The sequence below is a fragment of the Rhineura floridana genome, chromosome 20, assembly GCF_030035675.1.
Source record: "Rhineura floridana isolate rRhiFlo1 chromosome 20, rRhiFlo1.hap2, whole genome shotgun sequence".
NCBI classification, from domain to species: domain Eukaryota; kingdom Metazoa; phylum Chordata; class Lepidosauria; order Squamata; family Rhineuridae; genus Rhineura; species Rhineura floridana.
In genome coordinates this window covers 4,710,699-4,728,336 of record NC_084499.1, presented here as the reverse complement: position 1 = coordinate 4,728,336, position 17,638 = coordinate 4,710,699, and the positions used below count along the sequence as shown (strand labels likewise).

Sequence of the window (17,638 nt, the reverse complement as noted above, 5' to 3'; positions counted from 1 at the left end):
TGCTATTGCAAAAGTGATCACTGCCAACGGGTCCACATCAACCCATCGCTAAGAGAACGCCAGGTGCTAACAGGATGTGGGATTAGCCCCTCCTACCCAGAAGGATGTCCAGTATTCATATCCAAGGGCTGGCAGCTTGCTGGAGAAGACATGCAAGTGGCTGGGAACTCTCCTGATCTCCCTCAGCAACAAGGCACCCAGACTAGAAGGAAAAGAGTAATTGATCCAGGAGCTTTATAGCGGGCAGTGGCAGGCGATTGGCTTGCTGGTGTCACCTGATTATTGGAGGAGGAGGAGGAGCAATAGCAATAGCCAGTGCTCTTCAACTTTGGGTCTCCAGATGTTGCTGGACTACAACTCCCATGATCCCTTGACCAGTGTCTAAGCTGGCAGGGGATGATGGGCATTGTAGTCCAAGAATATCTAGGAACCCAAGGCTGAACAACAGTGGTCTAGGCCAGTTTTTCCCAACCTTTGGGTCCCCAGATGTTGCTGAACTCCCATCAGCCCCAGCCAGCATAGCCAATTATCAGGAATTATGGGAACTGTAGTCCAGCAATATCTGGGGATGTAAAAATTGGAAAAGGCTGGTCTAGGCTGTGGTGCACCTTGTTGTAGCTCAAATGGTGTGCCGTTCCCTTCTCTGAAGAGGAAACCCTACCCAGACATTGAGATCAGGAGATGCACCTTGTTCCAAGAGATCAGACAAGGCACAGACCAGAGCTTCCTCTGTGGGACATATGCCCCCAGGGGGCCCACATTTACCAGAGGCAGTTCCTGTTTTAAGATAAATCATTCTCACAATTTATTTCCCCTTTTGGAGATATTAGTCAGATTGTGGGGATATTTTGCAGATATTTTGCTGCCCGAGGCAAAGGGCAAGATGGTACTCTCCCATCCCAGGCAGGGAATCCAACTGGTCTGGCAGACAATAGACTCTCACCTCAGCACTGGTGACAGTGGGACAGCTTTTCCCACCACCTTTGGCAGCAAGCAAGCTAGATTAGGAGGCAGAGGGCAGGCTACCTTAGGAGCAATAGGGAGGCTGCTGGCCTGCCTCCAAGTATCTGCTACCTGAGGTGGCTGCCTTACTCGGCCTAATGGTAGCTTGATGGTAGAGCCAGCCCTGCCCCCTCCCAGCCTTCTACCTAAAAGGAACCATCACAAAAAAGGTATGGGTGGGCTCTGCTGAGCATCCTATAATTTGAGCATCATTTGGAGATTTCTGACATCACACCACCAATAACGGCAGATGATTCCGTATGCTGAGTGTGCTTGCTTGCAGCCAAGCACAACCAAATCCCTTGTGAAATTACCCATAAGAATGTTCAGGCATTCTTAACTTGTAAAGGTTGCAATCCTGTGTACACACTTACCTGGGAGCAGAGTGGAAGGACTTGTTTCTGAGTAAGCAAAGAAGGAATAATTATGATCAGCTTACTCACCGAGCTGCTCCAGAAGCTGGTGTAGAACGGCAAAGGGCAGGCAGAGAAGGGCAAGGAATCAACAATGTGTATTGGGAGAGGTGGCATTCAGGTCCTTGATACGGAAAAAAACAGACGAGCGCAAAAGTGCAGCCCTGTTTGCATCTACAAAATGTCGGGGAGTGGCACAGGTGGTCAGTGAGGTGCTCTTCAGATGTGGTTGGACCGCAGTTGTCATCATTCCCACTCAATGACCATGGGAACTGGAGTCCAACATCTGGAGGGCACCTCCTTAGCGACCTTTGGACGAGTGGAACTTGCTGCCCAGGGAGGTGGTCAGCCTTGCAACACCTCCGTATATCTTCAGCCAGCAAGTGAAAATGCTTTCCCCATCAAAAAAACCTTGATCCACGTATTGAATTTGGCTTATGCCAGTGCTGTTTTTAGTTTTTTTGTTTTGTATTATACTTTATTCTTTTTATTGTTTGCGTTTTTAAAGGTCGTGTGTGTGCTTAAAAAACCAATTAATATATTTTAATATCATCATTGCTGTCATCATCTCCTCCTGGCCCTTGCGAGTCAGAAGAGAGGTGGTCCATTGGCCACCGCTCCGTATATCCATCCACCTTTGTGGTGCTGTCTAGAAAAGGCTCCATCCTTCCTTGCTCTCCTCTCCCTGCCACACTACAGGCACAATTATTTATTATTATTTATTTATTACATTTGTACCCCACCTTTCTTTTCATGATAGAAACCCAAGGCGGCTTACATATGGTTCCCAGGTGGTCTCCCATCCAGGCACTGACCAGACCTGACCCTGCTTAGGCTCAGCAGGGTGCTGGCCTCATATGCCTTCAGACCATAGCCTGGGACAATCAACCCAACGCAGCCTTTGCCAAGCCGGTGACCTCCGGATATTTTAACTACAACCCCATCAGCTGGCTGGGGCTGATGGGAGTTGTAGTCCACAACATCGAGAGGGCAGCAGATTGATGAAGGTTGCCTTAATGGGTCAGGCATCCGAAGGTGGGACTCCTGGTCTTCACAACGGCAACCAACATAAAGTAGCTTCCATTAAGTGGTTTTATTACTGGTTAGATTTTTACAAATTCTGATAGCTGAACAGACTTTTCACTTTTAAAATTCTAAAACATCAGAACAACCAATGAAGGGCTTAGGACTAATTCAAAGTAACAAAACTCTTATTAACATTTTACCTTCCTTTTTGTGTTTGTTTTTTGCCCTGGTCATAAATATACAGAGAGGAAAAAGGAAGAAGGAATCGGGGGGGGGGCAGGATGTGTGTGATCTAAAGGGTGGAGAACAGTACATAAGGCACGTGTCAGTCTTTGAAAATTACAGAAGCTTTAGCCAACTTAAATTAATTGCTGTTTCCCTTGCCCAGTCCACAAAACTGTACATTGACACAAATGTTGTGTGGCCAGTTGCTCTTCCAAGTTATTCTTCAGTCCACCTGGTGACTGTTGGACCAAACCGCAATGCTGTTCTTCTGCTGCCCAGAAAGACCCTACACTGTGGCTAGCCCAGCTGTGAAAAAGTCTCTAGTAAAAATACACTTGGAATTCAACTAAGAATAATTTCTTTTTCAAAGAAAAAAAAGAGAGAAAGAGAGAGTCATCAGAAAAGATTTGTCAGCGTCGTCTGTGAGGGGCTCCGGGATTCATGGACCTCCAGGCCCCCCGGCACTGAGGTCAAGACCGAGGTGACTGACGGCATACTGGGGTTTGTCAAGTCTGTTAATGTGGTGGGGGTGCTGGATGGGCTCATAGAGGTGTTGGAGATTTCAGACGCAGGGCCGGATGGAGTGCCAGCTTGGAGTGTTGAGTCAGAGGCCTTGTCCACCACTGTGTTCTCTTGGCGTAAAAGGTTCCGTCTGAATTTAGCTCGCGCGTTTTGAAACCAGACCTAAAACCAGTCAAGAGACAGGTGGGGTGAGAGAGAGAAAGAGAGTGTGAGAGTGTTATTAATGCTTTGCTTTGCTTTCTTAAAAAGAAAAGAAAAGAACCCCAGATGGTCAATGTGAAAAAACATCCATTCCCAATGCCAAATGAATCAAGGGCTTACACAACTGCCTTGGGCAAAAGGCTCAGGGCACACTGTTGTGGTCTATCTCGGGCTTCACATTGATGTTTGGAAATTTTTTGGATGTCTGCGCTGAAATTCATTAATTTCTGGAAATTATTTGGATGCCTATATTGGGATTCCAGCTTGAAAAAAAATTCTAAAGAAGCATAAGGACTATAAATATTTGGCCACCGGAGAAGAGAAAATTGAAACACATCTGGCCATTATGTTTTTAGGAGCACTTATTTTTAATTGGCAGTAACTTATAAGTGGGATAAAGAACTCCTTATATTTATTGATGCTGTTCATTTTATTCTATGGAAAATGTAAAAACTATTTTTATATCATTTATAATTGTATGTTCTACATTATTTCTGTTCTTTTCAAGTTGTATTTGGTTAAGGGTAGTGAAACTTTTTTTCTTTGTGTCTATCTACTTGTCTAGCTTCTCAACAGCTGGGAAAAAAAGTCCATATTTACTTGTAAAATTGGCAGCCCTGAACTGCATGGCCACCATGGAAATAACATTCTTTTACTTTTTAAAAAACTCACGGTAAGTTTAACAAGATCATTGCCCATTCAACAAACAGCATGAATGACCGCAATCGTATTGATACCGTAAAAATAAAGTAAGCTAAGCTAGAGCAGTAAGTCAGCAAAGCCACATTAACACAATGCTCAGTTTGCTGTTTTTGTTGTTAGCAGAACATACTGTTGTTCAGTAGGTGGATTCATTTTTGGGCGATGACTGTGCTGGCCAGGATTGATGGAAGTTGTTATCCAAAACATCTGGAAGGCCCCAGGCTGGTGAAGTCTGCACTGAAGTTAGAGATGGCTGACAACAGAAATCTAAATTTATACCTGAGCTGCAACTTTGTATAGACTAGTGTTGGAAAATATTAATGTCCCCTGTTACGCTACATTGTAATATATTCTGCTGTTGTTATGACTGTGATTATAGGCACATCCAGACTGCGGCTACTTTTGGGTGGGATTTGGTTGCATACAGGAAAATTCAGGCTGCGCAATTAAAGATGGTTTGGCATTCTTGCACAACAAACCCACTTCCCCCCCAAATCTTACTTTTTGTGATGAGGGAAGTGCTGGGAAAATGATTGCTTGACACTTCATCTGACCTCCCCACAAGCAAATCAAAATGAATGCTCCATAAATAGCTGACATCAAAACTCCTTGCAACGTGTGCACAAACAAATCAGGATGACTGTTCAATAATCAGGTCTCGAAGCAACCTATGTTGTTTATATTTCAAATGACTTTAAATTGTTCAAAATGTTTTGAGCTGCCATGAGAAATTACTGTATTTTGAATGGCAGCTAAAACATGTTTAAAAATAAATGAAATCTTGTGATATTGAAATTTTATTAGTATAAAAACAGATATTCATATTTACCATTTGTATTACTGAATTTATGTGGCATATTGTAATATTTTATAACAGTATATTTGTTGCATTATGTTATTATACACCAGTATTGTAGCATACTTTCTTCCTTCTCTGGCTCTCTTTCACAGGCTAGTAAAGACATTTTTATACTGGCAGACATTTGCCTGCTAACTATTATCTGTGAAGGTCATTTTTACCTCTGATCTCTGCCGCTGTTGCTTTATAAATGCATTTTTAATGTGCATTTCATGTACTTGTGATTGGATTGCGGTGGAGATGTTTTAATATATTCTTATTGTATTGTGGTTTTAAATTGTCATAAGCCATTTTGAGTGGCGCATGGACACTAGGAGGGTAGAATGGGAGATTTATTTTTTTTAAAATAACTAAAAATAATGCTTGCTGATTAGCAGTTTATACAGCAACTGGTTTTAATGTTTGTTCAATTGTTTATAATGGCCACTGGATCAATAAACATATTCAAAATAAAATAAAATAATGGATTGTCTCAATCCTATTCAGAGTAGACCCATTTAAATTAATGGGCAATGCTAACTTAGGCCAATTTACATGCAATAATAAATTAATGATAATTATAACAAAGATAATCAGATTGGATGAGAAGGGATGGACGAGACTTCATACCTTGAGCTGCTTGTGGGGAATGATGGGTTGACAGACAGTGCAGCAGCTATACTTTATGATTACAGAACAGAAATGCTGAAAGTTTCATGGGGCTGACCAAAGACTGCCTAAGTCCCTGTCTGAGCACATTGATACACAGGAGGACTTAAAAACATTATTATTATTACAGTTCGGTTGTAAATCCAAAGCCACATTGACCAGAAAGCTCACTGATAACACAAACAACCTCTTGCCTGCCTTGTTTGACAGCATTCACATATTCATGCAAAGAGCAAAAGTGATTAGGGGGTCTTTCGTCATTTTGGTGATTCAGCTGAATTATTATCATCATCAACATTATCATCATCATCATTTATTGCCTGCCCTTCATCCACAGGTCCCAGGGTGGGTTACAACAATTTAAAAATATGACATTAAAACAATTTAAAAACAACCTAAAAACCCCAAATCAGGTGGGTCCTAAAAGTACATGTCTGAGGTGTCAAAGGCCAAGGTAAAGAGGTGCTATAGTTTTATTTTATTTATGGTATATGTATGCGGCCTTCAAGGAAGCCGTGTTTTTAAATGAATAAACTGCTTATTTTTAGGAAGGAAGGAACCATATAGATAGAAAAACAAAGCCTGGACAAAAGATCTACCATGTTCACATCCGGCAACTCAATGTACACAATCTGGGGGAATCTCCATTTATATATCTCTCTCACACACAGGCACCCCTCTGTCTTACTGATAAATATGTGTTTATGGCTGGAACATATCCAGTAACCATTTCATTTCTGCACAACTACAATTGATTGATCGATAAGAATATTTCAATGTCCCTTCTTAGTCCCCAAAAGGGCCCCTTCTAGCAGTCCACGCTTCCTCTGAAGCATGGAATTCAAGACATATAATGAACACTATATAACTCAGCCTTTCCCAGCCTCCAGAGGTTTTGGACTACAACTCCCATCAGCCCCAGCCCGCACAGCCGTGTTCCCATCAACCCCAGCATAATGCAGCTGGGCTGGCTGGAGCTGATGGGAGTTGTAGTCCAAAACAGGTAAAGTGTCATGGGTTTCCTCCAAATCAGACCAGGAATGGGAGGCATCTGACAATGGGGTGGGGTGGGGGGAGGGACTATGCAGCCGAGCACATTTGACAAAGCCCTCCCATTACCCCAGGCCACACCTGGACCTGACAAGGAAGCCTGTGGCGGCTGAAGGGGGTTCAGAGCAGGAGAGGTCAGACAAGGAGGTGGCCCTGGCAGTGTGTCCCATCAAGAGGAGAGAGGAGACTCTCCCCCTCAGGCTAGGAATTCCCGCAAGGCGAGGGATTCTTCTGAGGAAGTGAGCTTTCTCAGCCTCTGCCTAAAAGCTCGGTGGGTAGGAACTTGTCAGAACCACATCTCAGTTCTTGTGCAGTCTTGGAATTCTTGAGCTTGGACTTGTGCACCCTGGACCTTGCGCCTAGATGGACTCGTTCCTGCGGAGCCTTCGCCTTGTAAGAGCTCCTGGATTGTGTCTGGCTCTTCCCTGCCTCCGAGGCTGTACTGTTAATCTGCTTTAATGAAGTGCCACCTCTTTATTTATAAGTGTGTGCTCCTGCTGACGTGTTCTGGGTGGGAGCCAAGAGAAACAGTAGCCGCCTGTCCCCTTATGCAGGCCCCTTGCTCGTTGACCCAAATCTCAAGTGATGAACTCACCTTATGCAGAGTTGGGTCAAATTAACCTGCAGGCTCCGCCCCTGGTGGTGCCCTTCCATCAATCCCTTGAAATTTCAGCTTTGCAACCATACCCAACCCTCTCAGAAGTGGTTGTCTTTGGAGACTCTCTGAGGTTTATACACTATTTTTTTCGTGGCCTTTATTGTATTTTGTAGCTTTTCGTATGTTTTACAGACATGCAGAAAGAAAACAGAGTACACTGGGAGAAGGAAACACCAAAAAGAACAAAAATAATATAAAATAAATAAACAAAATAAATAAAAGAGGGTGTGCTCTCTGGCCTCTAAAGGTCTGGTTTTCCAAGTTTGGGCTTAAACAAGAAAGGCGAATTAAAGGGGCGACAGCTAACGCAACATGTAGAAATTCAATCTCAATTTGGAAAAAAACTCCAGGAATTTCCTCAGCCAGAGTTGACAACCCTACTCAGGACCCAAATGCTTGGGTTTCCCAGGAGCTGTTTGGCTAGTCAATGCCGTTTGTTCCTCTAAGCAGTTGGATGCAACTGTTCAGGACCGCATAACTAGTAAAAGCAAGTCAGAGTCTTGTTTGTTATTGGAATTAACAAGACAACCATTCTACCAACTAAAGCTCCGTACGCACCATATATTTAAGGAGCATCAAAAGACCCCCCCCCAAAAAAAGGAACCTGGGAAGTGTAGTTTGTTAAGGGTGCTGGGAATTGTATCTCTGTGATGTGCTTTCAATGCATGTGTTGTGTGCACAGCCTAGCGATGGAAAGATCTCTCAATTTCAGTTCCCTCCATTTGTCACTTTTCCAATCTTAAATTCAGTTTTCCACCTTCCTGCAGCAATTTGCAATTTAAAAAAATCCTCATGAATTTTGGTGTGAATTTCTCCTGATAAAACACATTTTTGTCTGCCATTTTGACTGTGTACATTTTAAAGCAATTTCTCCTATAAATGCATTTTGTGTGTTACTTTCACTAATATATTCATTTTTATGCACACTTTCCCCTAATATATGCATTTTTTGTAAACTGCATCGCAAAATTCAGAGAGGTACGAATTTTGAAGGGTGGCTGTGTTTCGGTCCTCAGATTGTTTCAGAAAGTGCAAATTTAATAAATTCGGCTTTGAATATGAACTGAATCAAATTTCTCTCCCATTCCTAATGTAGCCTAAGAATGGCCATGGACTACCACCACCCACAGTTTAAAGAAAGAGCTATTAATTTGTCAGTCCTTGCTTGTGTCCAAGCCCTAAGAGGAGACAACACCCACCCCATGACCCCTAAATCCAACTCCCCTCTCCTCTCAGACAGCCCAGGAGTCCTGCCATCAGCTGCTTTCCTGCAGTATCTCGGAGTTCACAAAAGCCCTTTCTGTTCTTTGAGAATCTTTGGACGGAACACCGACTACTTGCTTTTAATTGAGTCTATCAATAGAAGCTAGAATGGCTTTCAAGCAGACAGGAGCTGCTAGATTAGAATTTCAGAAGCTAGATGACTCTTTGCACTTGTCAGACCTACTTCTGCTTGGTGGAGTTCGACACTTCTGAGGTGATCTGCAATGGGTGGCATTGATAAAGCAACCCGGGCACTCTGGCAGTGGGATCCTGATGCTATAGCCTCTAAGCCCTTGTTCTGGTTTGATAACAAAAGGAGCTGCTGGCCTGTGCCTTGATCTCCTGCAGCACCACCCCTGCAGATGGCCAGAAGATGGTATTGCAGCTACCACCACAGCTTGGACCGGATGTTAGGGTTCAGCCCTGCTTGGACCTTAAACCTGGGATCCACTCAGGAGAGCAGGGAGAGCAGAACCCCCAACAGATCTCCACACACCCCTGGGGAACTGTCAGATCCAGGCATCCCTACCCCAGGACCAGAGGTCTTAATGCTTGGATTTCTGCCTGGCTCTGAGATGCCTCCTCATTTGGCACCCCCAGAACCCTAGGAAGAAAGAAAACAGCAAGCCAAGCAGGAGTTTCAGGGCGTCTGGCAAAGTGCCCAGCTAGCTCCACCTAAGGCTACTTGGGAGGAGGGCTGACATCCAGGAAGGGGTGGAGCCTCCATCTCCCATATAAAGTCTAGCATGCTTCATGAGCCCAATCCCTGGGGCTGATGGGAGTTGTAGTTCAAAAATGTAACTTTTCCAAGCTCTGGATTCACGTGGTGGTGATGAAATGCCTTGTGCTACCATTTTACCACAGTAAATTTTTGTTATTACTAATTAATATACATTCGCCATTTATGAAGGAGTCGGAGTTGGAATCGGAGTCAGAGTCAGTACATTTCTACCGACTCCGACTCCACCCAAAATTGCTCACGACTCCGACTCCACGACTCCGACTCCACAGCCCTGGTCTAAAGGAAGGCAGAGGCCAAATTCTAGGGTTCTAGGTCAGGTTCTAGGGTAGCAAACAAAGATCAGAGAAGGTTGAAGGCACATGTGTATCCAACGTCAGGGTTCAGTGTCACATACAAGCTTCTGAGGGCCAGAAGCATAAGCAGCAAGTAAGGGACCAGGAAGAGGGAGCAGGGGGCTAGCAGCAGCCTCCTACTGGATAAAAGTCACTCAGAGTAAGGAGCTATCTCTGAGGGAAAGGCTTTATAGGGCCTGATGCACCAGGGCTGGGACTTGGGGTTCTTAGCAGAGTGACTGGAAAAAAGCAGACAGAGTTCAAAGAGAAAATAACTGAAATAACTGACTTGGCAACAGTGTTCCGTGCTCTGATATCTTCCAGACTAGATTATTACAATGCACTTTACATGGGGCTGCCCCTGAAGACTGTTGGCTCTAATGGCTTGTCATTCATTCACTGGCGATCACTCATGGGCGAGTAAGATTCTCTTCCAAGATAAGGTCTTTAACAGTGGGTCCATAAGTGACTGTGGAGGCCAATTCTTGATCCACACAGCCTCCCATAGTGAGGACATAGGTTTCCAGATGGAAGATGGTAGCAATGAGGATTTGTTTGATGTGCCTTCCGCTTAGCTCATTTGTCCTGTTCGCCCTGTATTTGTGCTTCTTCAAAGTCCATATCACCTTTGATAATAGCCGACCTCCATTTGGGACGTTCATGGGCCAAGACTTCCCAGTTGTTGATGTTCATGTTACATTTTTTTAGATTCACTTTAAGAACATCTTTAAACCTCTTTTGCTGTCCACCGATGTTCCATTTTCCACCCTTAAGTTGGGAGTAAAGTAGCTGCTTTGGAAGACGGTGATTAAGCATTCGAACAACATGTAGACCAGTTAGAGTATTAGTAATTAGCAAAGTTTGCTAACCATATGATGAAGAACCAGAAATTTTAGAATGTGAGATGAAAGCTGCTCTTAAAATTCTTGGAAGAAACAAATCACCAGGAATAGACGGCATACCAATAGAGTTGCTACAAGATACTGAGACTGAATCTGTCCAAATTTTGACAAGAATTTGTCAAGAAATATGGAAAACTAAGCAATGGCCCACAGACTGGAAGCGTTCCATATAGATCCCAATTCCAAAGAAAGGGGATCCCAGAGAATGCAGTAATTACCGAACTATTGCCTTAATATCCCATGCAAATAAAGTAATGCTCAAGATTCTACAACAAAGGCTCTTACCATATATGGAGTGAGAAATGCCAGACGTTCCAGCTGGATTTAGAAGGGGAAGAGGCACCAGAGATCATATCGCAAACATACGTTGGATAATGGAACGGAGCAAGGAATTTCAGAAGAAAATCACCCTGTGCTTTATAGACTACAGCAAAGCCTTTGACTGTGTAGATCATGAAAAACTATGGAATGCTTTAAAAGAAATGGGGGTGCCGGACTTCCGGGAAGGGTGACTTAGCCTGTGCCTGCTTTTGAGACGGGCTCCTGCCTCAAAAGAAGCTTATTCAGATATATCAGTCAGTTTTTTCTTTTTTTTTTGACTGATTAAACTTCTCCCGGGTAGGGAGAAACGAAGAGATTAACCTCAAAGCCTATTTTTGTTGGGACGACCAGATCTCATTAATTTATGGGACGAGGTCCAGCCGACGAAGGTGGGACGGATTTTTAACAACAAGCTCTATCTGGAAAAGCGAACGTTCATCTTATCTTCTAAGAGAGAACGCACTAACAGGCAAGCACCCTTCTTTCTATATTTTTCTTTTACTTGACTTAAATTGTTGCTGTTTAAAAGAGATTTGCCAGATTGATCAGTTTTTGACATCTCACTGGGGAGCCATAACTTCTCTCTGCTACGCACTAATTAATAGCTTATCTCTGTTTTTGTTGCAAAAAGCTGTCCTGGATTTGCATTCTAAAGATATACACAGAAGAGGGATTTCTATTCCAGATTTTTATTTTGAAAAATATTATACTGTTTTGAGACTACTCTCTTTTTGGTCTATTTTATTTTGACGAATCTGTTTCTTGACGATTGCCATTAATTGTTTCGATCCTGGGAACTGCATTTTGTTTACTTAACTATTGGAGAGATAAGGCTGTCTGCTCTGTTTATATTGTGATGTCACCAAGTTTGGAGTATTAACCCAATTGTTGCTGAAATAAGAAGTGGTTTTCCTATATTTTTCTTTTAAAATGGCAATTAAGAAAGTGGCTGAAAATCTGGAAATAACTATGTTTCAGAAAATAATGGATGAGATTGAGATAATGAAAATTGAATTGAGTAAAATGAAGCAGGAGATTAAAGATATAAGGGTCCCTGTGAGAGAGGTGACCCTGGAAGGGGTCCCTGTGAGAGAGGAGACCCCGGAGATTGGAACAGGGGTCCCTGTGAGAGAGGTGACCCTGGAGACTGGAATAGGGGTCCCTGTGAGAGAGGAGATCCCGGAGATTGGAACCAACGTGGAACAGGAACAAGATTTGGAGTCTATGGACTTTAGAAATAAAATCTATTGTTTGGAACTCAATGTTATCTCTGAAGAAATGAATGAAGATTTTAGAGATAAAGTTATCAATGGCATGGATAATCTTCTGGACTGGAATGATGTGATGGAGCCCAATATAGAGAAAATCTATGGAATTAACTGCAGCCATGTGACAATGGAAAAACTTTTAAGAGATGACCCAGTGTATTTTGAAAAAAAGAACAGAGATATGATTTTACAGCAGTATTTCAGCAACCTATTCAGAATGGATGGCAAGAAAATATTTGGGATAGAGGTAATTCCCATCAGACTCTTACTATATGACTATGGCTTTGACAGCAAGATTATTATGGAATACTGATAATGGAAGATTGGATATTGAAATTACTGGACTTAACAAGACTACTGAAGATGGAAGATGGAAAATGGAACTAATAGAGATAATAGAACAATGGCTACTGAAATTATTGAACCTAACAGATTCTGATGTGATGGATTAATTGAAATGTTTATTTTGACTATGGTTATGACAATAAGATTATCATAATTAGTAATGAGATGGATTAATCGATATGCTTATCTGGAAAAAAAAATTGATAGATATATTTCTTAAAGAATTGAAACCTCTCTTTGACTTTTTGTGGAAAGAATAAAGTAATGTTTATGAGATTTGATGATTAAGTAAGATAACTACTGGAGGAAAGTGATTTTATAATATGACTTAAGAGACAGGATTGTTATATATTATAGACTTATAACTGATTTGATCTTTGACAAATGGGAAGTCAATATTTTACTCTTTATTTTTTATTTTTGTTTTTTCTTTTCTTTTTTTCTTTTTGTTTAACTATTTTTGATTTTGTTTTTTGTCTTTGAATGTTTTATGATTTTGTCTTGTATGTTTTATGAAAATCTGAATAAAAATTATTGAAAAAAAAGAAAAAAGAAATGGGGGTGCCACAGGATCTGATTGTCGCGATGCGCAACCTATACTCTGGACAAGAGGCTACTGTAAGGACAGAATATGGAGAAACCGATTGGTTCCCCATCGGAAAGGGTGTGAGACAGGGGTGTATTTTATCACCCTATTTGTTTAATCTGTACGCAGAACATATCATACAGAAAGCGGGATTGGACCAAGATGAAGGAGGTGTGAAAACTGGAGGGAGAAACATCAGTAATTTAAGATATGCAGATGGTACCATACTCTTAGCAGAAACCAGTCATGATTTGAAACGAATGCTGAACAAAGTTAAAGAGGAAAGCACAAAAGCAGGACTACAGCTGAATGTCGAGAAGACTAAAGTAATGACAACAGAAGATTTATGTAACTTTACAGTTGACAATGAGGACATTGAATTTGTCAAGGATTATCAATACCTTGGCACAGTCATTAACCAAAATGGAGACAATAGTCAAGAAATCAGAAGAAGGCTAGGACTGGGGAGGGCAGCTGTGAGAGAACTGGAAAAGATCCTCAAATGCAAAGATGTATCACTGAACACCAAAGTCAGGATCATTCAGACCATGGTATTCCCGATCTCTATGTATGGACATGAAAGTTGAACAGTGAAAAAGGCAGATAAGAGAAAAATAAACTCATTTGAAATGTGGTGCTGGAGGAGAGCTTTGCGGATACCATGGACTGCGAAAAAGACAAATAATTGGGTGTTAGATCAAATTAAACCAGAACTATCACTTGAAGCTAAAATGTTGAAACTAAGGTTATCATACTTTGGACACATCATGAGAAGACATGATTCACTAGAAAAGACAATAATGCTGGGAAAAACAGAAGGGAGTAGAAAAAGAGGAAGGCCAAACAAGAGATGGATTGATTCCATCAAGGAAGCCACAGACCTGAACTTACAAGATCTGAGCAGGGTGGTTCATGACAGATGCTCTTGGAGGTTGCTGATTCATAGGGTCGCCATAAGTCGTAATCGACTTGAAGGCACATAACAACAACAACAACAATTAGCAAAGTTTAGCTTAGTGTAGCTTGTTCAGTGCTCTGCGCAGCATGAGTGTGTGGTTGACGTGAAAGAAATAGCTTTTACCTTGCTCTGAAGCACTCAGACTTAGGGCCAGTTCACATGGAGATATAATGTAAGTTGGGTGGCACCTGCGCCCCCATTTAATTCGCACCGTTTACATGACGTAGGAGGCAAATCGAGGGTGTCCAGCTGCTGTTCCCTTAAAATCCAAATGAAAGAAACCCGCAGAAAATGCGAAAAAAGAAAAAAACGTGTCTGCTTCGCTCCCCTTCTGTCATCTGGGCGCTTTGCTACGATGTTTGCTCCACCCACAAAACTCTCAATGGGAGAATTCCATTGTTTCCTGCTGATTAAGAAGGCACTTCCAGTCACTCTAGCCAAGGAAACAGCGATACTAATCCTGCCGAATGAACGCAAATGTGAAAAAGAGCGGATTGAAAGGCAGGAAGGTAGGACGTGTGTAAACTCTGAAAATCTATCATGATGGCATAAGGTGTGTATTTACTATGATTTTAAGCTCCCGTGTGAATAGGCCCCTAGACTTGGTTTCAAAATAAGAAAATACTACTTTATTAATAGAAAGAAATACTGGATAGAAAAGATGCTACTTGATTAGCTAACTAAGTTGGAGGATGCAATGACCATGCTGGGACATTGCCCCTCATGCTAGTGGAGAGGAGACCAAGAGGACGTGACTCCTCCTCCGGTAGTCAGCAGAGAAGAGAGAAGCAGAAAGGTGAGTCAGAGGTGAGAACAGCTCCCTGAGATAATATCAGTTTACATGGAATAAAAACAGACAGAAAAGATGAGTAGAGGTCAGTGGCAGTCTAGCCAACTAGGAGGACTATCTCTCTATCTCTCTCTCCATGCAAAGAGGACCAATGGGAATTACTCTTGTCATACTTCTAACAAAGATGACTCAGAAACTTCAGCTGATCCAAAATGCAGCAGATTACTGGCTGAAGTCCCTTTTAGAATTCATACAACCCCTGTTCTAAATCAGCTGCATTGGTTGCCAGTTTGTTTTAGGCCCAATTCAATGCTCACATCAGTGTTTAAAGCCCTCCACAGCTTAGGTCTCAAATGTCTCAGAGACCGTCTCCTTCCCTCCAGACCCTCACAGGTGTTGAGATCAGCAGAGGGGGCCTTCATGGTAGTTCCACCAACCTCAGACGTTTGCAGGGGATCATGGCCCACGAGAGGGCCTTCTCAGTGGCAGCCCCTAAGTTGTGGAATTCCCTCCCTACAGAGGTGCATCTGGTACCTTTGCTATACAGTTTTCAGTGAATGCTAAAGATGCACCTCTTTACTCTGGCTTTTGGCTCCTGAGATGTATGTTTTCAGGACCCACCCTATTCTTGTGAATGTAATGCGTTTTAACTGTTTTTAATACTGTGTTTTAAATTTCTGTAACCCACCCTGGGACCTACTGGTGAAGGGTGGGTAATAATAATAATAATGAACAATAGAATTAACCCTTTAAGTTACTGATTGAACAGTCCCTGCTGTTGTCCCTTCAACAGGACTGAGCTGACGGAATGCCCGGGCAGACTGGTACTGCAGCCAAGACGGCATGCTTCAAGCCCTTTCTACCAGACTCGACTGGAAACAAGCGCTGGTGGCAGTGACTACTGCCACATTTTGCGGCAGCACATTCCATAAACGAGAAAGTACTTCATTTTGTCTGTCCTGAATCTTCTTTCACTGGATGATCCAGACTTCCTGTATTATGGGAAGGGAGGGATTCCTCTGTTCACATGGCATGTAGTTTTATACATTTCTATTATCTCTCTAGCCATCAACACCCAATCACCTTTTTCAACACACACACACCCCAAAATGCTTTAGCCCAGAAGTGGGGAGCCTAAGGTCTTCTAGTTGTTTTTGGGCTATAGCTCCATGCTGGTTGGAGCTGATGGGAGCTAGAGTCCAAGATTATCTGGAGGACCACAGGTTAGTCACCCCTGCTATACATTCACTTCTACTGAACGTCATTTGCCATTCTGTTCTCTATATTCCCACTGTGAAAAGATCCATTTGGAGCTCTTCACAGTCCGCTTAGGCTTTCACCAATCTAAATAATCTGGTATCATTCAGCTCACTGCTCACCTCTGGATCCACATCATTTTATGAACAAGCTGAACAACATCAGTTAGCAAACCCTAAGAGGACCCATCCTCCCATGACTGCTAGTTTTATTCACTTTTAGCGAGGGTCTTTATCAAAAGATTTTGGAAGTATGCAACGTCTCTTGGCTCACTCCATCCAGATGATGACTGACATGTGCAAGAGCCCGCAAGGTTGGCGACGCAGGACTTTGTTTTGCAGGAGCCCAATTAATTCCTCTTTAGCTTTCCTGTATGCTTGATAATTTGATCTTTAGTAATACTTCACACCAATTAACCCAGAACAATTAACGCAGAACAAATGTTAAACTACCTGGCCTGTAATTTCCCAGATCTTTCTTGGATCTCTCTCTTTTTTTTAATGGCCTCTTTTGGCTACTTTCCCATGTTAGGAGGCTGATTTTTAGAGATGTTAGAATATCAACAATTTCATGTTTGAGCTCTGAATCTATGCCATCTTGACCTCATGACTTGTTACTTTATGATTGACAGTTTCCTGAACTAACACGACCCTTACTCCTAACTGCAAGAGCAACTGAATTGGTAAAGGCTATTCCCATGAATGTTGAACTGCATTGTCTTTGTTTTAACTGGTGTAAGGTTTTGAGTCTGAAATTAATCTGCTCTTATTTGCTGTTTGACAAGATTTCATTATATTATATTACATTATTTATTTTTTTAATGTTTTGATTTATTTATTCTTTTTTTATTGAAATCCATGTAGGGATTATAAGACATGATGAAAGGTGGTTTATAAAATTGGATAAAAAATAAATTTGACTATAAGGGAAGGGAACCTGCCTAGAGTCAGGTTCCCAGGTCTGAAGCATCCCAAACCCTGAGATTTCAGGGGCAAGGCCCTAATGATGTCAGAGTGGGGCCCTAGTGATGTCACTCCCCCAGGGACCTTTATGCCCCACCCCACCTCACTCCCCTGCACCACCCCACTCATTCCCCCAGGCACTTTCTTTCCTACCCCATTACCACTTTCTTTCGTTGGTGCCCCGTGCTGGGCACTTACAGGCCTCCCCAAATCTTGGGGAGGCCTGGGGTTGCTTGCTGCCACTGCTACCACTGCTGCCACCACTGCTGCTTTTGCGTGAGCCCCCGACCCCTCGCCTGCCCGGATATTGGGGTGAATCCACCAGAGACCTGGGGAGGACCCCCAAAACCTGGAGTCTCCGGGTAAAATCTGGAGAGCTGGCAACACTAACTTTATTTTTGTCAAGTCACTTTGAGACTTTTAAAATTGTACTGTATAAAGCAACTGATAAATTAAATAAATAAAATTTCCATGGCTCTGCTCCTGTGCTTTTCATAAGAGCCTGATAAACAGTGCCGGATTTAGGTATAAGCTAAATAAGCGACAGCTTAGGGCCTCACAATCTGCAGGGGCCTCAAAAAAATTCAGAATTTTTTGGGGGGGCTA

At 42.5% G+C, this 17,638-nt stretch overlaps 1 protein-coding gene across 2 annotated transcripts in view; it reads right to left on the bottom strand.

Moving 5' to 3' along the window:
• Positions 1-2,498: 2,498 nt before the first annotated feature.
• LHX2 (LIM homeobox 2) overlaps positions 2,499-17,638 on the bottom strand; it is a 69,389-nt gene continuing 54,249 nt past the window's right edge. For both annotated transcript variants that reach the window (XM_061603749.1, XM_061603750.1), the window contains exon 5: positions 2,499-3,350. In XM_061603749.1, coding sequence (XP_061459733.1) covers positions 3,063-3,350 — 288 coding nt within the window. In that variant the 3' untranslated portion in view covers positions 2,499-3,062. The remainder of the gene's footprint in view (positions 3,351-17,638) is intronic.